Genomic DNA, 20,968 nt, shown 5'->3' with positions numbered 1-20,968 from the left:
TCACTTCCCTGCTCCTGCTGGTCACACTATTCTTGATACACGCCAGTATCCCATTGGCCTTTTTGGCCACCTGGGCACACTGCTGGCTCATATCAAGCCGGTAGTCAACCAAGACCCCCAGGTCCTCCTCCGCCAGGCAGCTCTCCAGCCACTCTTCCCCGAGCCTATAGCGATGCTTGGGGTTTTTATACCCCAAGTGAAGGACTCTGCACTTGGCCTTATTAAAGCTCATGCCATTGGCCTCAGCCCAACGATCCAGTCTGTTCAAATCCCTCTGAAGGGCCTCCCTACCCTCGAGCAGATCGACACAGCCTCCCAGCTTGGTGTCGTCCGCAAATTTACTGAGGGTACATTCAATCCCCTCATCCAGGTCATTGATAAAGATGTTAAACAAAACTGGACCCAGCACTGAGCCCTGGGGAACCCCACTGGTGACCAGCCTCCAGCCGGATTTAGCCCCATTTACCACCACTCTTTGGGCCCGGCCATCCAGCCAGTTTTTAACCCAAAGGAGGGTGTGCCTATCCAGGCCAGCAGTTATCAGTTTCTCAACCAGAACACTATGAGAAACTGTATCAAAGGCTTTACTGAGGTCTAGGAAAACTACATCCACAGCCCTTCCCTCCTCAACCAGGCGGGTCACCCTGTCATAGAAGGTGATCAGGTTTGATTGGCAAGAGCTGCCTTTCATAAACCCATGTTGACTGGGCCTGATCACCCGGTTAACCTGTATGTGCTCATTAATAGCACTCAAGATAACCTGTTCCATGACTTTGCCCGTCACCGAGGTCAAACTGACAGGCCTGTAGTTCCCCGGATCCTCCTTCCGCCCTTTTTTGTAAATGGGGGTAACGTCCGCCAGCCTCCAGTCCAGCGGAACTTCCCCAGTGAGCCAAGACTGCCCAAAGATAATGGACAGGGGTTTGGCAAAGACATCCGCCAGCTCTCTCAGGACTCTCGGGTGGATAGTGGCTTTTCAAAGGCATGAGTAAAAATTCAGACAGGGATATGAAAAGTTATCTTTTTATGAAGCATAAATGTTAAAGTATAACTGTACATTGCAGTCATGTTTGAATGTCATAAAAAAAAGATTATTAAAAAGTGTAGTATTCAATAATTGTGCAAAATTATATTAATAAAAATTACAAAAAAGTATATTTAATGCCTCAATTCACAGCAAGAACTCTGGTAAGATGAGTATTCTTATCTTCACCCCATTGTTTCACTTGATCAGCTTTCTCTGCACAAACTGTAAAATCTGTAAAAATCAGTTCACTGACTTGAATACAGCAATCCATCCTGCAAAACAGGTTTCAGAGTAATCCATCAACAAAGCTAAAGAACGACAGCAGAGTCCTTTCAAAGTAAAAAAGTGGTCTGGCTGAGAGACCGGCCACTCACAACTCTCTGTAGGACAAACTAATTTCTCACTTGAGTTACAGAAAATACTTACTTTGCAACAGCTAAAAGGTATAATTCACTATGAAACTGCAAAATGAAATCACTACTCCTTCTGCTGCATCTGAACAGTAATTTTTGTTTCTCTGTGGGTAATTCAACCTGAACCATACCTGGAGAGATCAGAGAAATATTTGTTCAAAATGAGTGTTGCATATTTTCAGTGTTCGGGCATATATACTCACAGAATGTTAAACAAAGAAAAAAACAAGATATGTTGAGTGCAGAAAGAAAGTTGAACAACATCAATTCGCATGTTCTAAAATAACAGTGGTTCTCACTTGTTCATCTTCTTATGTATTCAGTTTTTTGGTCCGTATCTGAATCTGATGAGTCACTTTCATCAGAAGAACCAGAGGAATTTTGCCATTCATGAGAGCCGTTATGACAGTGTGGTTTCTGCACACTTTCTGTGTCATCCAGGAGTTTTGATTCAACAGCACGAGTACACTGCCAGTCAACTACATCTTCTTGAGAAGAAAGCAGACCTGCAGAACTATCCATGTCCTCTTCAGAGGTTCCCAACTGCACAGTTTTTAAGTTAATGGTAAAGCAAGCACTGTTCCTTCGCCTAGGAAAATAGTTACAATTCACCTCAGAGAAAGGATTAAGTAAGTCACTACTGGTGTCGTTGTAGTCTTCTACTATGTCCATCTCACGCTCTTCAAAATCTTCTGGGTCAGCGTCCGGATTTTCACTTGCCTGGCTGCTACTGTCGTCACATATGCTATTTGTAGGGCACTGCACGAATACATTTGGCATGTCAGAGGAATGAGGTACTCTGCTTATGATCTCACGCCTTGCATAGTCGTGATTACTTATGGCATCGCTGTCACTGTCATAGCTGTCATCTTCATCACTGACACCACCAGTGGATTCATTTGCCTTTTTTTTAACCTCTTTATAAATGATCTCTACAGAGGCGATTTTTTCTGATTCAAATGTCCAAGGTGAATAGTCTAACGTCTTGATTAAAACCTAAGAGAGCAAAGTGAATTAAAAAACATCAGCCAAATTTGCACATACGCAGAAAAACATGAAAAAAAATACCCCTAATCGTAAGATTGTCAAACGAATGGTTCTTTCTGTGCCACGCTTTTGGCTTTTTCTGCAGAGTTCAGAACATCTAGGAGAGTTCCCTCTTCTCCATTCCTGTAAATACGACAGCCTTCATTACAAATCAACACACACAGCACTGAACAGCGTCAAAGAAATGACATTAGTGCCAAGCACTGTCAGGTATGAAATGTTTTCATTCTGATTTCTGAGCTGTCTTTCTAAGACTAAAAGCTCAGTTTAGAAACACATCTTAAACCTGAGGTGAGTCTTGCAACTCTGTATTAGCTCTTACAGTTACCACGCAAAAGAGAAGCCTTACATGGATGATCAACTTCCATGTCTCTTAGAAATGTACCATTCAAAGCGACAAACTATGTAACATCCTAAGTCCCATTTTCTCAGTTTTACTCTGCGGTTCTGAGGATTATTGAACATTCAAAGCATTGAGGGAAAACGCTGACAACTAAAAATAATTAACCTTAGACACTACTTGGCAAAGTCATGTCTAGCAATCTTAGGGATATGAAGGTAATGACACAGCAAAGGACAGAAACACAAAGAAAAAAGTCTTAGGAAAAGTTGATACCAATCTGCTTCAGATATGTTTGTAGAAAATGGAAAATATTTATGCTGAAATCCTCCATAAAATTAAATGTTAAAGAAGTCAGACTGTTAAAAAAAGAGCAAGCAAGAAAGCAAAGATGGATAGAAACAAGTCCCAGGAATCCTGCTATTTTTGATTGAAATTTAGTGGCAGTTCAGTCTCTGTTCAGTTTCCTCTCTATTAAAATAAAAGACTAGCTGACTGAGGACTGGCTTCCTCAAGCATTAAAACATGACACTTGATCACAGAAAAATAGTGAAAAAATTTAAGTTATATATTACCATTACCTTCCTTCCTTCCTTAAGTACTTTTCCTTAATCATGGACTTTTTTGCCAATCACTATATGTGACTAATTTGTGTATGTGCCCATACTCCCCCCTCCCTGAGTAAGTTTTCTTCCCGAGCTATATTGTTTCTTTTATTTTCCTTTGACTTTTTTTTTTTCTTCCCTCCGTTCAACTCCAATATTTGGGTAGATTATGACAATCTGGTCCCAGAGTGAGTTTCTAAGATGCTACGCCAGCTCTAGATTCTGGCAGAGATAACTTGCATATAAATATCCTTTTTTTTTTTTCCCTCCCCTAAGTTTCCCACTATCAAGCATCTTCTCCACTGATATCTGTTTATAACAGAATACAGTAATAAGTCATTACTGAGACTGGAGAAGGAAGACACGCACCAGGCTACCCAGAGAAGCGATCCTGAACTTGCAAGTAACAGTTCTAGAACTAACAACTAAGATACTTTTCTGGCAGGGACACATCCACACACAACTGCATCCCAATCTATGGTATGAGATACATGTGGAACTGGAAGTTGGGGGCCTGCAAGGTACATCCGATTTCAGTAAAGAGGATTTTTGCTTTGACTGAGAAGCTACTGTTGATGTCGCAAAACAGACTGGGGAAACCTGAGAAACGTGCTTTAAAGACTGCTTCCTCAAAGCAGTGTCTTGTCTCTACTACTAAGGTCTTTGATGGTCTGTCCTCTGTCTCCTTGTTGAGGTGCATTGAGAGTAAGTTCTTATTTGTTGTGTGTCAGATCATTTCCAACAACCATCCAGATCTTGCTCTTACCAGGCTGAACTTTTACTTCCAGCACTTTTTACATGCTGTTCTTGAGTCCTTTTGTGGACAATAACCATGAAGTATAGCTTTAGGAAAAAAAAGTCTTAGAGCACTAACAGTGACTCTTCTCCAAATGTGCCTAAATAACTGGCCCATCTTTTGGGCATAATGACACCAAAACTCCCAACTCCAGGCTGTTTTTATGCATCACTACAGGAACAATACACCCATATCCAACTGGGTCATAAAGCTACCTTTTATCTTTTCAGCTTACTTTCTTATGGTAATGCGATAAAGAAAAGACCTTGAAAGGAAGTTTAAAATATTTGCTTTCAGTCATACAATCTCTCAAAATGCCTTTACACACCAGCAACCAGGGACCTGGCTAAATTATCTCCAAATCTTCAGGGAACGCTCTGATTTTTGGTGTAATAAGTGGAAAAAATATTACAGGACTAATTGGTTTTGCTCTTAGAGAGGAGTACAATGCTGCAGGGTGAAACAACAGAGGCAAACTGTGCCAGACACTGCTTTGCTAAGGAGCAACGGATACACATTGCTCCTGAATGTTTTCGGAGCATCCTCCTTCTTGGTGAACAGGTCTTCTCCCTATGCACTTCACCTAAGAACTGGAGTAGGTTTTTTGTTCTGGAGTATTGCCCTGACTCAGATAGTAGAAGACATTTGAATGCTGCATCAAGGATTTAGATATAAGGTAATTTTCAAAGGGCAATAGGTTAATTGTCTCACGCCAAGTGCTCTGCTGTAGGACCTAGCCCCCTTCTGTGTACCATAAAGAGTTCATCTAAAATTACTTTGGGAGGGGGGGTCTCCTCTTCACTACTGCCTATCCCCTCTGACTTCATCAAATCCTAGAACAGCTCAGGCAGGAAGGGACCTCGAAAGACCATTTCGTCCAGCCTTTCATGGGAGAGGGAGCCTAGATGAGATGATCCAGCACGTTGTCTAACCACATATTGAAAACCTCCAGTGATGGGGACTCTACCACATCCTTGGGGAGGTTGATCCAGCGATTGATTGTTCTCATTGTAAAAAAATTCTTTCTTATATCAAGACGAAACCTCTCATGGTGCAAATTGTACCCCTTGCCCCTTGTCTTGAGAACCTCTAACTTGTTTGCAGCTGCTCTTTAAGTACTGGAATACTGTAATGAGGTACTCCCTGAGCCTTCTCTTCTCAAGGGAGAAAAGACCTAACTACTTCAGTCTTTCCTCACAGGACAGGTTCTCCAGCCCTTTGATCATCTTCGGAGCCCTGCTCTGGACCCTCTCCACTCTGTCTGTACCTTTCTTGCACTGTGGGGACCAGAACCGGACACAGTACTCCAGGTGTGGCCTGACAAGCACTGAGTAGGGTGGGATGATCACACCTCTATCTCTGTTAGTAACTTAAAACGTTATATGTACTTCTGTTAACTTCGACCTGTGATGGTTTGATGTGGGGGGATTTCTGGTGGCAGGAGAGGGGATTTGCTCCCTGTGGCTTCCCTGGTTTTGGAACCCGGTCAGACCCAGTTCTGGCCATCAGATAGGACTCCCATCCCACTTGGGGTTGAGCCAATCGGGCGCCTCTGCGAATTGCCCTATTCAAGTTGGGACAAAGGAACCGGAAAGGTGTGCTTTGCCCAAGAGCGAGGAGATGGGAGGAGGGCTCTGCCCCCTCTCCCCAGCTCCCGGCTGGGTGGCTGCCCGCGCCGGGCCTGCGCCACCCGCTGAGGATGGTGGCAGTGAAGCCGCTTGGGGAACTCGGGGAGCACCCTGCTCCCAGGGTGCCCACTGGGCCAAGTTCACCCAGAGAGGACTGAGATCTGAGAGAAACGGCCACACGGCCACCAGGTCAGTGAAGATGGAGCGGGAGGAAGTATGCCAGAGCTGAGTTTTCCCTGCAACCGGTGGCAAGACAGCAGGTGGCCCCCCTGCAGCCAGGACAGACTCGGTGGAGCAGAGACCCACTCGCAGCCCATGGAGAAGCCCACGTCGGAGAAGAGATGCCTGAGCCTGAGGATGGTCATGAAGCACGGGACTCACGACAAGGTAGAGAGGCATCTAGAGTCCGTGGAACGACCCACGCTGGAGTGAGTGGCAACAACTCCCTAAGAATCCAAGACTGTGGTAAAGCCCGCACTGGAGCAATCCAATCGGGAAGGATTGCATCCCGTGGGTAGGACTCACACTGGAGAAGTTTGTGGATTTTCCTCGTGAGTAAGGGATCCACTGGAGCAAGGGAAAATGGTGTAAGGACTCCTCTTCCTTTAAGAAAGGAGTGGCAGTAACAACATGGGATGAACTGACCTGCACTCCTCCATTCCCTGTCCCCCTGCACCGCTGGGGGAGGAGGTGGAGCTGGGAAGAAAAGGAAAGGGGTGTGTGGGGGGGGTGTTGTTTTTAAGATCTGGCCTTGTGTCATGGTTTTAGGCTGATCCAGCAACTAAAACTCACACAGTCTCTCCTTCTCCAGTAAAGTACAGAGGAGAGAAAAAAAAAACCAAAGGGACTGAGGGTTGAGGCAAGAACAGAGGGAGCACCCACCAACCATGGTCCTGGGCAAAACAGGCAGAGCTTTTCTCAAAGCAAAACAGTTTATTAATGATTACTTAGAAGGACAAAGGGAAACAAAAACCGATTACTTGAGAGGACAGAAAGAAACAAAACCAGATCTTAAAACCGACACCTTCCCCCCCCCCCCTTCCTTTTCCTCCCGACTCTACCTCCTAAAAATTGTCCTGACTTAAATAGGGCAATTCGCAGAGGCGCCCTATTGGCTCAACCCCGAGGGGGATGGCAGTCTGATCTGGTGGCCAGAACTAAGCCTAACCCGGTTCCAAAACTGGGGAGGTCACAGGGACCAAAACCCCTCTCCTGCCACCAGAACCACCCCCCCCCCACATCAAACCATGACACCTTGTTTTCTTTTTATCCTCTCGATTAACTGGTTTTCTTTGTCTCTATCTTTTCAAAGTAACTGTTAATAAAATGAATTGTTTTATTCCCAAACCGAGTCTGTTTTGCCCAGGACCATGGTTGGTGGGTGCTCCCTCTGTTCTTGTCTCGACCCTCAGTCCTTTTATTATATTTTTTTCTCCTCTCCACTTTACTGGAGAAGGAGTGAAAGAGCAGCTGTGTGGAGTTTAGTTGCCGGATCGGCCTAAACCATGACACTACCTAATCCACAAGATTAGAAATTTCACATCGTAAACCTCCTCCTCCCAACCAGAAAGGTTAAACATGAGAATTATTACATACCAAGGCACAGGGAAGTGGTTTTTTTTTAAGAATATAACATCCTGCATGAACACACTTCAGGGCACCAGCTAGTATCAGTGAAAAACATACAGCGCCTGTGATTGCAAATGTATGATAATCTGCAAGTGAAAAAAAAAAACGAATAAACATACATGAAGATTCCAATGACTACATTTCATACTTCACATTCAGAACAGCTATTTAGAATCACAGAACAATTTTGGTTATAAGGGACCTCTGGAGGTCATCGAGTTCGAAGTCAAAACAAGACCAAATCTCAAATTAGATTCAGAAATTAAAAAACGAATTACATCATCTTCGATAACTGTTTATGCAGTTAGTGGAGATCTGTACAGCTCACAGGATTAACAACAGATTTGTAGCCCCAAAGTGGACGGGTTTTTGTATTTCACTTATAAACCCCCACAATGTTTATCACTCAGAAGGTACTTTCTCTTATTACTTTTAGGATTAACTTGTACATCCTCCTACGTACAAAGAAAACACTTGCAAATAATTAAGTCAGACAGTCCATTCCTGCACCACAGCACAGTTACCTTGTCGAGTTACAGAGTCTGCAGCTACACATTTCCAGGCTGATGGGATGGAATGTTTATTTATAGATGCAGTGACCGAAACAGACACACAGTAATTTCTATTTGGATACAATTCTTCAATGACAGTACTAAAAACTTCTTCAGTGGTTTTCTCATGCGGCCTCTGTCATGAAAGACAACATTTAAAGTTAACTATTTGCCTAAAAAGAGATCCCCAGCCACAAACCATCACGGCTATTTCAGAGAAATGCAGTAACATCGAAAACTGCAAAAAACAACACAGTAACCCAATGGTTTACCTGGACAACTGCTTCTAGCTGATGTCAAGATGGCTACCTTACACCTATTTGTGAAATATCGTATTAGCAAAGATTAATTGCCTTCTGTCTCCAACTGTTGGTCGCTACATGTCCCCCTGAAGTAGCCTCGCGTAGATTCTAGAGATTTGAAACTGCAAATAGTATTCTGATTCAGAGATCAGGGAAAAAATATCCACGGCAGGCAAGCTGTGGTCCTTCTTTTGTGCCTCATGGCAGAATGCATTAGACAGATTACATTTCCAACAGGTACCTGTCTGAGCTGCTGTTCAAAACATTCAGTACGAGTAGTCCATGCTTAAGCTAGGCAACTTATTGTAGTGCTTCACCAGCCTTGATATTAATGTCTCTCTTGATGTTTAACCTAAAGTCTGCACAACTGCCAGTTTCCCAATGTTTTCCAAACCAATGTTTTCAATCACAGTCACAGTAAATGGTTTATTCCCTCCTTTTCTGTAGTAAATGTTTACATACTCAGAGACTCTGGCCTCTAACTGTGCTTTGCTTGCTTACACTGTGTGGTTCCCTGTTATTCCAGCATTTCCTCACAGGTCACATATCAGGATCCCTTACAGTCCTCACTGTTCCCTTTTGGATCCTACTCAACTGGTTCATGCCTTTCCTGAACTCCAGACTGGTACAGGGCAGGTGGGCTTTACAAATACTAAGTAAATAAAAATACACATTATTTTTTTCTTCTCTCTCAGCAACATGTGAGTCATGTTTAGCTTGTAACATGACAGAACACTCTCGTCCTTTCAAGCAAAACTGTCGCCTGTGTAGCTGTCACCACTCTACTTATTGTACAGACAATTTCTTAACAGTTATGCCTTGCTTCAGTCCTTATTATCTTCTATTATTTTAAGATTATTTCTCCATTTTTGTGAGGACCATTTTAAGTTCTAGTTGTGCCTATCTACCTCTATCTCAGCATATAAAAAAAATTACATAAATTAAATAGTATCAGACCCAGAATACGTTGTTTCAGAAACTAAATGGACAGTTTTCCAGCTTGACAGAAAACTACTGAACTGCTTTATGAACATATTTTCTTAGCATGTATCTGCTAGTCATTTCTGCTAAACTGTCTTTCCCTTGTCTTCCCAGAGAATAAACACTTGAGCCAGTGCCCTGTGCTTTATTTCAAGTAAGGATAGAGGACAACTAGTATTCCCCTTCTAGGCCTGCTACTCTACAGTAAAAGGAAGCTAAGGTTATGTTGGCCATTCTCTTTGTTTTCTTCTAAGTATCTTCTATTCACATATTTGCTTCTGTAAATCTGATAACCATCAGAGCCATTTTAGGCTTTCTGTATTTCTCCCCTAAAGCACAAATGAACCAAAAAGTTCTTTACCTTATGCTCTCCGTCGCGTGTTTTCAGTGTTATATCATAATCCAGCTCACCATATATATCAATTAAAGACAGTAGCTTTCCATTTTTTCTGACATGAGAGGTTGGCAGCTTTATGGTGACATTTATGCAGTTTAGACAGGAACTGATATTAACTTCTGGTGGTCCCAGGAATGCTATTAAAAAAGAAAGAGAAAAAAAATTATGGGAAAAAAATACACACTATGTATTCAGGACCAACTATTTTTCAGTGATGGATATATAGCTGGCTAATCAGATTTCAGAGTATGTCACTGTTGCAAACTCACAAGGTCTTGCAACATTTAAGTTCCACAGTCAAATTATCTTTTCCCACATGACTAGATTCCAAAAACAGAAAGCAGTGGAGGGGAGCAAAAAAGCAGAAAGGTGACAGAGGCTTTGCTTCAGCTCCACAAAGATGTGAGCTTTCTATATATTTGAGAGGAAAGCTGATGTTAATGTATAGGAAAATTGACCGCTTTCTTGCTCAACATCATCTTCTAGTCACTCTCTGAATCTTTGTAGAAATTCAGTGGTTGCAAGGAAGACTATAGGTCTAAACTTGACAGCTGAGCTCCCTGACAGCAGGACAGAGGACCTAGTGAAACATAGTTACACCTCTGCGAGACTTCCATTGCGGTCAAAATAACCTCTCGAGTTCATGTCCTCAGAGCAGGTATGTGTTTGAAGAGACACGCATACTAATTGTCTCTTCTCTCCGAAACTACACATCCATCAAGATCAGAGGAACTTCCATAGTGAATCAAGCCTAAGATCTTCTTTCTCCCAACACAGGAAAGTAGGAATGTTGGAAAATGATGCGAGAACAAACTATCTCCATAATCCTCCGTTTCTATGTAGTACATACAATGTGGGGGCAAAACCCATGAAAATTTAGTGAGTCTGCATATCACTTTTGTCTTTTCCAGAAGCATGAAAGTTTTGATCAAGGTGGAGACTAGCCTCTGCAAAATTCAGAAAAGCGATATACATTTGCTAACTACTGCTCCTGAAATAGTGTAGAAAGCAAAAAAAAAAAGTTTAATACTTAGAACAAACGTGAGCTTTCATCTACTCTTAAACAGGAAAGCATGTCCTAGTCAAATGGTTGCACACTTACTCCTTTCTCAACTTTTGTTTTAAGTTGCGAATAAACATTAGCTTAAATCTGGTTACAGTTAAATGTGATGGTTCTTCTGGCTCTTTGTTATAAAGCTTTTCTGTCTTCACTCAAATCCATCTGCCAAAAGGAGTGAGATTCCACCGTAGGTATTTGAAGATAGGTATCAACTACACCCAATAGGGAAATACCACAGAATTCTGATTCTTTCCTATTAAGGCTCTGTGAAACAAAAAAAAGGACTACAGAGTTCATCTAAGTCCTGTGCCCTGGAAAACATGACAGCACTCAATCGCTTGTGGTTTGAACTAGAGAACTACTTGCAAAACATCCAGTTTCATTTTGCAAGATGCCAGTGATGGACAACGAGTCAGAGCACCCGAGTTTGTTCGAGTGGTCAATTCAAAACATGCCTCTTGTTCCTAGCTAAAACTATCTAGCTTCAGCTTCCAGTCAGGGCACGCTGTTATGCTTTGTTTGCAAGACTGAAGAAGCCTGCCTTCGTATTAACTAGTGGTCAGTGCACCTTCTCTTTACCTGCTGAAAGACTGAAGGCCTCCACCTCAGAGCGATGTTCTCGAATCCTTCAGTTATGCTTGTGGCTATTCTCTCCATCCCCTTCAGTTTTTCCATCATTTTTGAGACTGCAAGTGGACACAGCAGTGGCTACCTCTGTGCTGAATTTGGGGTAATGCGACCTATTTCTCCTCCATAGTCCTCCAACTGGAGGCTACACTCACTATCTTTGGTGAAGCTTAAGGAAGCTTTTTCAGAGCGAGTGAACTGGATTAGTCTAAAGTTACAAAACCCAGATATTGTCAGTAACTTTAGTTTCAGCACATCACTTTAATTATTAAACTTTCTAAACAGGTGTTCCTCAATCTCTATCTCTGTTACTTCAAAACTGAATACTAAGCAAAACTAAGGGTGAAGGCACCTCTGGCATTAGAAGATGTCACAGCTAGTAAGCCCCTTCTTTCAGCAAGGAAAGGGAAAAGAGCAGTTTGATGAACCAACAAGTAAATCTCTTCCCCTATACCTAGTGCAGACATGGTATTTCTTTAACTCTTCACATTGTTTTTATGTTCTCAAGCAGTCAATGTTGTGGGTTTTTTTACGTTGTGTATCTTAAGCACTTAGAGATCTTTACTTTTTGCTTGTCAATGCTTGCCACTTCCTCTCTATTTTTTTTTTTCAAAACCAGAGCCTCATCCATTTATCAGAACTACTGTAACCACAAATTCTAGAAAGCTACCTATATATTCATGTCTTGTAACTGATATGTTGATAGATTACACACAAATTCATTTTCTCTTAGATAAAGGAATAAGCTACCGATCAAGTTAGTTTAGAGTGTCCTACTGCAAAGCTAGCAGAACATCATTTATACATCAGCTAGGAATAAAAACTACTAAAAGGAACAAATGCAGACAGAGAACTTACTGTCAGTAAATGGACAAAAATGAAGTGCATTAGAAGTGAATACTTCAGTTCCTATGAAGCTCTGAACCAATAGAGAATACTGAGTCTGAATCTCTTTAAAATCATCTGTCAGATTACAGGACAGTTGTGTAATATTCAAACATTGTTCAGCAGTCTTCCAGTTCCTGTAAATCAAAACAAGTTATAAAAAAAGATTGATCTATCTGGATTCTCGGATAGAAGAAAGCATTGGCAGGGGGAGCATTTCTAGGTGGAAAACCAGACAAACAAACAATAAAACTCCAGCCTTAGTACCTTCAGTTGATAAACACTAAAAGTAAAATTAGTTCCTTATAAAGTAAGACTTGCCTGCGGTCAGTGTACAGCACATGATAGTATGTTGGAACAGTTGGATCACTTTTTGTCTGCCAGGACAAAATGTGCTGAAAATTGTAAGATTCCATTTGTAGGTTGTGAGATGGCCCTCCCAGAAATCTTTCTAGAAATGGAAAAAAAACAAAAAGAAAATCAAACCAAACAGCCCACCTATATGAATGGCAAACAAATGTGAGGTTGCAACAATTCTGATCAATAAACCCAATTAGAGGAGCCCAATGTTTGCCCCAAAATAAAGCAACCATAGACTGGAAAGGAGTTCAGTACAACAGAAACAACAATGCAAAGGACTGTCCTCCTGTATTATATTTCTATTAAGTTCTTTCTTCAAAAAGCATAAAGTTGTAAAACAATGCTTGGTGAGAATACACAAGTTCTTTGAACTGTTAGGAAAAGCATTTGAAAGACAATAAAAACTCTTACCAGGAAAGCTCCAAGAAGCTGTAGTCAGAACGCTGATGTACACTGGAAAATGAAACTATGTATTAATGCATTTGTATGTCTACAATATCTGATTATTAGCTTACTATATTATTAGAGACAGTGCTCAGTATTCCCTCAGTGGCACCGTTTCTTTCTTTCACGTCGTCTTCCTCCTACTTTCCTCTGCCCTTCTTTCCTTCCCCAGAGTATGGGATGCCCTCTTCCAACCTCTGTCAATAATTCAAAGCTCCTAGGAGACAGTTCTTTGGTAACTACACTGTGGTTCAGGCTTATGCTGATCCCTGCCAGACGAGATTCAAGACTCAGCATGGATAAAAGTACTTAAGATGTTCTTATCAAATATTGCGTTAGTGGATTCTGACTATATTTCAGGTAGCTAGCTCACTCTGTCCATTAAATACCACTTTAAGTCATGACAAGAATCTTAAAACTGGTCTGGGAAGGGATACTATTACTGCTGGAAGAACATTATTGAATTATCTTCACAGATGTCCTTCTTTGCTAAATGTGGAGAGCCCTCACAGCTGTAGTTTAACAACTTTGATATACTACTCACTGTCTTCAGTCAGCTAACTCCTGCAACACTCTATTTCAGGCTCTGTTTCATAACTCCCTCTCTATTTTGTGTCCTGTTTCTGTAACATTTCCCTGTGGGTGTTTAACTCTACAGCATTCTAGTCTCTGACTGCAAAAGAAAAGAAGAGAAAAAACCACCAACAGATGCTGCAATACTTGTTTTCCTGTCACAGCATGTTGTTAAGGCCACATTCCGTCTGTCAGTCAGGTCTACTGTACGAGCCATCTCTTGAACCCAGCCTCCTTGTAGTTCCTGACATTCTAGAGGCTCCCACATCTTGTATAACCTGTGTAAGAGACTGTTCGCTCATCAGATTCTCTCTGCATCCAGAATTCTTTTCCGTGATGAACCCAGTCTTGCATCATTCATATCATTTCAGCATGGTGCTTCAAGACACTCTTGAAATTATTGGTTTGACCCTTCTAATTTTTTTCTCAAGAGCCTTTATCTCCCTTCCGCTTTCTGAGGGCAACAAATATAAACTTCCTGTCTTCGTTTTAAAGGCATTTTGTGGCCTATCCTCTTACTGATGAGATGCCAACTCCCATACTCAGTTGGCCAAAGAAGTTATTAGTTTAATTTCAAACATGCATGCTTATTCTCATGCTTTAGATGAACTCTCTGGAAATAGCTGCAAAATTACTTCATTAGTCTCCCTAAAACTCTTCTCCATGAACTCTTTTGTCCGGACACCTAAACTCTCTACCTAAAAATATGACAATTCCCAAAACAATTCTGGCCCGATACCTCTGTTGAACTATGGTGATTAATACTGTCTTAACACGTTCTTTTATTCTCCTCATCCTCACTTAGAATCGTAACTGCTATAGCATGAGGAATGTCTTCAACTTTACATTTGTCCAGCAACTAACACAGCAGCACTCTGGTCCACAACTGATGTTCTCAAGTGACGCACTATGACAAATAATATAACAGAACTACTTGATGAGTCAACAAGGTGTGCCACACTAAGAATGACCATGAAAAGAGAAAATAAATTTGGGACATACCTTATAAAAAATTAAACCAAACAGATCTGCAAATAATCATAGAACAGTTTGGGTTGGAAGGGATCTTAAAGATCATCTAGTTCCAAGCCCTCTGCCATGGGCAGGGACACCTGCCACTGGTCCAGGTTGCTCAAGGCCTCATCCAACCTGGCCTTGAACACTCCTCAGGATAGGGCATCAACTTCTCTGGGCAACCTCTTCCAGTGGCTCACTACCCTCAAAGGGAAGAATTTCTTCCTTAGATCTAATCCAAATACAGCGTTTTTCAGTTTAAAGCCATTGGCCCTTGTCCTATCACTACATGCCCTTGTAGAAAGTCCCTCTCCACCTTTCTTGTAGGCCCCTTTTAGGTAGTAGAAGGCTGCTAAAAGGAGTCCCCGGAGCCTTCTCTTCTCCAGGCTGAACAACCACAACTCTCTCAGCCTGTCTTCACAGGAGAGGTGCTCCAGCCTGAGCTCAGATCATCTTCATGGCCCTCCTCTGGACTCACTCCAACAGCTCCACGTCCTTCTTATGTTGGGAGCCACAGAGCTGAACGCAGTACTCCCGGTCTCACAAGAGCAAAGTAGACAGAGGGGCAGAATCGTCTTCCTTGATCCACTGGCCACGCTTCTATGGATGCAGCCCAGGATACCATTGGCTTTCTGGGCTGCAAGTGCACATTGCTGGGTCATGTTGAGCCTCTCTTCAACCAACAACCCCAACTCCTTCTCCTCAGGGCTGTTGTCAATCCATCCTCTGCCCAGCCTGTACTTGTGCTTGGGATAGGACAGGACTATCAGAGTGGCTGAGGTTGGACGAGACCTCTGGAGGTCATCTGGTCTAACCCCCAACTGTGTGAAACATGATACTAGAATACACACTCCTGGTAAATTAGAGGTGATTCAGAATAGTGGTGGGTCAGTGGGAACTGTCCTGTCCCAGACACACTGGGATAACTTCCTAATGCATTAAAGCAGTTATTTTATACTCCTTGTATACTTTTGCAGAGAGTACTGGAAGAGGAAAGGAAAAATTTCCTACTCAATTAATTAAATAAAGAGATATCTGCACAGAATCTTTAGGGCTACAGAGAAGTGTCTTACAAAAATTGCTCCTTAATTAGCAGGAGGCACACGCAGAAGCACACACGAATACACCGTGGCATCTAAGTTTGCTGAAATCGTTTGGGATGGATACTTTGCCAAATCTCTCTTATAAATCTGGCTTTTCGGACACCTGTCTCACAAATATTAAACCATGCTCCCAGCATCCCTTCTGAAATTAGATGCAAAGAGATTAAGAAGCTCACTTGAGTTGCACATGCAGCAAATTTTTATTTCCATAAGACAGAAAATTCATCTCTCTCAAGTTTCATTTTGCCTTTCAAACCACAGACATCCTCTCTCTTGTATGTCTTCCTTTTACACTTGTTCTTCTAGGTTATTACTGAATAACAAACATCCTCTTACAGAAGTGCAGTTAAAAGTAGAACAACTGATTTCTTGTCATACGGTAATAGATCATATATCTGGAAAAAACATCCAGTGGGTATGCATAACAAAGCAATACTTTAACGCTTATTGTTCTGTACTTGAACATAAGCTCAGGTTTGTAATTATTTGTGGCAGGAACACTCCCTTCTTCCAACAAACACACAGCCTTTGGCACATTAAGGACATTCCCACTATAGAATAAGTACTGTCAATGCTCAGACTCTAGTAATGACATGCTTCCATGGAGCAGGCCCTTCGAATTAGGAGATGCAAATGTTTTTGGCGATTTTCCTTTATGCCAGCCACCTCACACGTGTCAGCTGTCTTGCTGATGTATTTTCTGTTGACAAATCTTTATCTATTCTGTCTGCATTTGTGATTTTTAAATGCCTCTCCCCTATCGAAATTAAATTCTGTTCATCTAGAGTTCAAACTGCCTCTAAACTTTGTTCCAACAAACATGTTTAGCAAAGATAGTTGGAGAATTGCAAAATTTTGTAGGTTACATTCTTATGTAAGAGACATAGACAAGAAAAAAAAAACACCTTAGATCAAATAACTGAGAAAATTAAAACTGGAGAAATACAGATGGTCTGTAAATTGAACGGGGAATCTTCTTTACCATCTTATCCTTTTTACAGAATTAAATGATCAAAACAGTTTCTCTCTACAACTACAGCTCAGTCAACAAACTATGTTTGTTGTGCCTGCTAATCCAGAAACTAGAGTCCTGAAAGAATAAGAAATGGAAAACAAAACATCCCACTAAGACTTCCCTGGAGATTTAGAGCGGCAGAATGCAGTATGTTGTTTCAAAGTATTTCTTTCTTATGAAAAAATCATGGTTTATGTATGGAATAGGGTATGTAGAATACAATACACTACTGTATTCTGTGATTCACACTTGATTCTGTGAATTATTCCAGGGAAAGCTCTATAATAAGATGATGGTATCTTACTTCAGTAACTCAGGAGGTGTTAGTGAAAAATTAGCAGTAATACTCCTCTTACAACACAAAGGTACAGGCAACTTACCAAGCTGATAAAAATGCATTGGTCCATGCATCAGTGTTGCCATAGTGATTAAGAAATGTAACCTACTGGTTGTAAAATAAACGTTTTGCTTCTGTACCTGCAAATACATTAAAAACAATCACATTCAGCAAATCATCTTAGTAAACTGCTTGCAAGTTAAACGAGGTCTATGTACAAAGAGTTATTTTAACCTCTTCAATGTTCGGGGGAAGGTAGTGGTACTGAAACAGTTACTGCTATGAGGTGGGGGGGAGGAGAGTGGGGCAAGGATATTCAGAGTAGACAGGCAATTTGGTGACAATAGCACTTTCCTTTTTACACACCAAAGGGCTCTCACCATTTCAAATAAATAAAGAAAGCACTATGATTAATTGTACTAGTTTTGCAGGAAGATAGCATCTTTAAATTCTATGCCACTCACTCCAACTTATTAAATACAACAAAAATAAACATTGCTTGGCTTTATTTGAAATATTACAAGAACTCATCACTGTTGTAAAAAACATTTCCAGAAAGAGGGTAGATCAAGAGAGAGGTTAGGAAAAAACCCCGTAAAAACTTATTCATCACAAAGAAATTATGAAGTTTATGTTATGATTTTTAATACATAAAATCTATTAAAATATTCCTTCTCCTCAATGTGATTATTTTACTCTATTATCTTCATTGAATTAATATTTGCAGGATCTGGTTTTGAATTTCAGGCAAAGTACTAAGGCACAACTGTGGATCTAGAAATGGCTGGGCAAGGCTGTAATGATTTCCAAAGAATCTTCTGCAGGTTTAATACAAATAAATTGTTTTTTAATTTAAAATTATTTTACAATACAATTTAAATTATTTTCTCTGCAAAACACACAGCTTAAAATTTAAAATCATGACAAAGCATACTATGGCCAACACCATACGTTAAAACAGATGAATTAAAAGAAACCCTTATCTGAGACATCAATCTTCCTCCGCTCAAAGTCTTAGCATGACTATAGGAAGTCACTGGATAAATGCTGACAACCCGTATCTGTAAAACTGATAATCATAATTCCACAGATAAAAATGACGTTCTTCTCATTTCAGTTTGGTTCGCTTTATTAATTCATTCAAGCATGAGGAATATTTTTAGGAGACATAAAATACCAGTCTTCCTCTTTTCAATCAAGATTAAAAATTATGGATAAGAATATAAGATTTACTAGTTATAAAATCTCGTAAGTTTATCACTGATATCGGCAAACCGGAAAGCGATTAAGTCAACATATCTGTAAAATCCATTGGGTTTTGAAACTACTGGTCGTGACAGAAGATGAAATAATTTGATTTCTCATTCAGATCAAGCTTACAGATTACACAATAGAAAAAAATTAGCTTTCTAATTCAATAAGGTTACCGGCTTTGTCCAGAAGTCACACAGAAACCTAAAGCCAAACAATGTTACTTTCCCAGTCACTTTAAAGAACCGTTACACCTGCAGGATCTGATTTTTCAGGCTGTTCAACATTTTCTCTTAAGAGGAAAACTTTGAGGATCCTGAATTCACTTAGTAAAATACATCCTTTATGTCTTCATCCTTGCAATTAATCACAAGCCATGTTCAAAGCACTCCATACATAGTATTACAAAATAGATGTATTTGCCTACCTTTGATCCTTGCTGTACATGCTGGCACGAATAACAACTATCCCACTCTTGGAATCTGAAGCGACTCATGTATGGCTCTGTATTCTGAACACCACATGTATCTTACATGACACATATTCAAGGCCAAGTTATGTGTTTGGCACCTTAGAACACGTAAGAAAAATGTGACAATACAGGTTTATCTCTGAGTTTGCACAGTTGTCTAAAGCTGGATGTCCTCTGCAGATCTATCAATGCTGGGGAAATTCCAGGGGAGAACCATTTCTGTCAAAACTCTGATTAGCTTTTGTTACTCTTCCTCTTCAGAGCCTCAGCAATTCCTGGAGAGAAGCCACAGAAATACTAGTGAGATCAGTCCCCACTCTCTTCATCAGCCTGGGCTCACAACTCCTCTGGGAGCTGCCTGAAGCCCCCAGCACTTTCAAAACTCAGCTTCACACTTCCACGAGATCTTCAGTGGCAGCTCAATTTTTAACAGGAGCTCAGGCTGGGTTGTTTTGTATTTGCTTCCAATCGGGAAAAAAAAGCAAGTTTTGAAAGTCACTGATTTGTACTTCAGAAGCTCCACATCAGTACAGCCAAAAAAAACCCTATTCTTTGAAACAAACAGATGGCATATTTATTTATAGAAAACTACTTATCTGAATATCGAGAGAGAGACAGACACAACAGGAGATGTTTTGGGCAGAGAAGTCAGCAGAGGAATGTTCTAAACCCACACAGGTAATACAACATACGGATCGACTTTACCCCTGAAACCGTGTGAACTAGGGAATGGCACTGCAGGTCGTAATGTTATGCCCACGCTCTATTGCTGGCTTTGTTGGGGGACTTCGTGTAAGTCACTTCTAAGGACACCGAAATAATGAATCTTTAATAATCCAAGTCCATTCACCAGAACTCCATTTTCCATAAGCTGCCAGCAGTGCTCCCGGTGAGCCAGACATGCCCCTGGAGGAACCAGTGAGGGACACGCAGCATTGAAACACACCACCAGACTCCTCGGCTGCCCTGTGCCGCTCCACGACAGCGGGGAGGACAACGAACAAGCCCTTGGCGACACGCAGCTCTGTCAGAGCCCACCGTTGTGCATTTTTCCTTACACATTCCTGGCCTTGAGCACGGCTACCTGCATCAACATCTGCCCCGATGCCCCTCACAGACCATCGCGAGGGTCAGTTGCGCCTTCAGCGACCCCGCCGAAGAAGCGAGCTCAGTAACTCGCTGGTTTTACGCGCGACTCCGCTGGTGTTAACGCCGAGACGTGCTGAGGGGACACGGATTTCGGCCAACAGCGGCCTCCACAACGCGCCCAGCGAAGCGCTAGAGGAAACCAGCGACCTTTCCAGGAAATCTCGGCAGCCCACCGCAGCTCGGGAAGCCTGGCCTGCCGCCCACCGACGCCTCTCCGCGCCGAGGGCGAGCGGGGAGCACACCGCGGCGCCCCGCCGAGCGCGGCCGGGGGCTGCCCCCAGCCCTCGCTCCGACTACTCTCAGGGAACATCTCCAACGGCCACACCACAGACAGGCGCCCTCGCCCCCCACCCCGCGGGCGGCGACCCACTAAGGGAACGCGAAAGGGAGACGCCGCCGCCGCCGCCTTCCCAGCCGTACCTCGCAGCAGGCGGCACTCCTGCAGGCTCCGCTCGGCGCCGCGCCGGCTCCCCTCAGGCCGAGGAAGAACTGCCGGGCGCCGGCTGCGAACGGGAAATGGCGTAGGGGGCGCTGCGGCGCGGCGCGGGGGGAGGGGAGGGACGTCAGCGTCGGCGGCGGAGCGGCGTGCGGTAGCGCCGTCGGGCACCGACCGTAAGGTACCGGTGCATCTGGAGCGGAGGCTGCACCTCGCCCGTGGCCGAGGGCTCCCGTGGAGAAGCACAGCTTCCCTCCCCGCACTCGTGGAAAGCGGCTTCTGCCCTTGTTTCGCTTTTACCTTACCCGCCCCGCCCCGCGCTCCCCCGCCCCGCCTTCCCCCCCCTTCCGCTCCCCTGCCACGTCTTTGATGCTTATCGTGAAGGAAGTCTCGGCCGAAAGCTGCGAAAGCATTTGCTGGTTGGTCTTCCTCGTTTGTGGTGCCCTTGGCCTTAGTGTTGAGGGAGCGAGGTGCTGCTGATAGGCGTTTCATACATACTTGACTTAACGGGCACCCAAATGGATGA

At 42.5% G+C, this 20,968-nt stretch overlaps 1 protein-coding gene across 2 annotated transcripts; it reads right to left on the bottom strand.

Moving 5' to 3' along the window:
* Positions 1-1,051: 1,051 nt before the first annotated feature.
* On the bottom strand, positions 1,052-20,473 carry IFNAR2 (interferon alpha and beta receptor subunit 2). Of its 2 annotated transcripts, XM_086617757.1 has the most exons (10): positions 20,427-20,473; positions 18,813-19,132; positions 17,178-17,274; positions 13,060-13,101; positions 12,610-12,739; positions 12,262-12,425; positions 9,681-9,853; positions 8,010-8,172; positions 7,453-7,571; positions 1,052-2,436 (listed from the first exon to the last, which is right to left on the bottom strand). In XM_086617757.1, exons 2-10 carry the CDS (start codon positions 18,879-18,881, stop codon positions 1,744-1,746), a joined length of 1,650 nt encoding a protein of 549 aa, XP_086473883.1. In that variant the 5' UTR covers positions 18,882-19,132; positions 20,427-20,473; the 3' UTR covers positions 1,052-1,743. The 2 variants fall into 2 exon arrangements, with proteins under 2 accessions (XP_086473883.1, XP_086473877.1); XM_086617751.1 differs by lacking the exon at positions 20,427-20,473 and having other exon boundaries at positions 18,813-20,128.
* Positions 20,474-20,968: the final 495 nt, after the last annotated feature.

This window comes from Tauraco erythrolophus, chromosome 1, assembly GCF_009769465.1.
Source record: "Tauraco erythrolophus isolate bTauEry1 chromosome 1, bTauEry1.pri, whole genome shotgun sequence".
NCBI lineage: Eukaryota > Metazoa > Chordata > Aves > Musophagiformes > Musophagidae > Tauraco > Tauraco erythrolophus.
This window is presented reverse-complemented; position numbering and strand designations above follow the sequence as displayed.

Excerpts from the sequence above, each read along its gene's own strand:
- IFNAR2 (XM_086617757.1), bottom strand. The coding sequence starts at position 18,881 with ATGAGTCGCTTCAGATTCCAAGAGTGGGATAGTTGTTATTCGTGCCAG. Across the intron at positions 17,275-18,812 it reads ATGTACAGCAAGGATCAAAG|GTACAGAAGCAAAACGTTTA; the intron begins GTAGGCAAATAC and ends ATGTATTTGCAG. Across the intron at positions 2,437-7,452 it reads AACCACTTCCCTGTGCCTTG|GTTTTAATCAAGACGTTAGA; the intron begins GTATGTAATAAT and ends TTGCTCTCTTAG.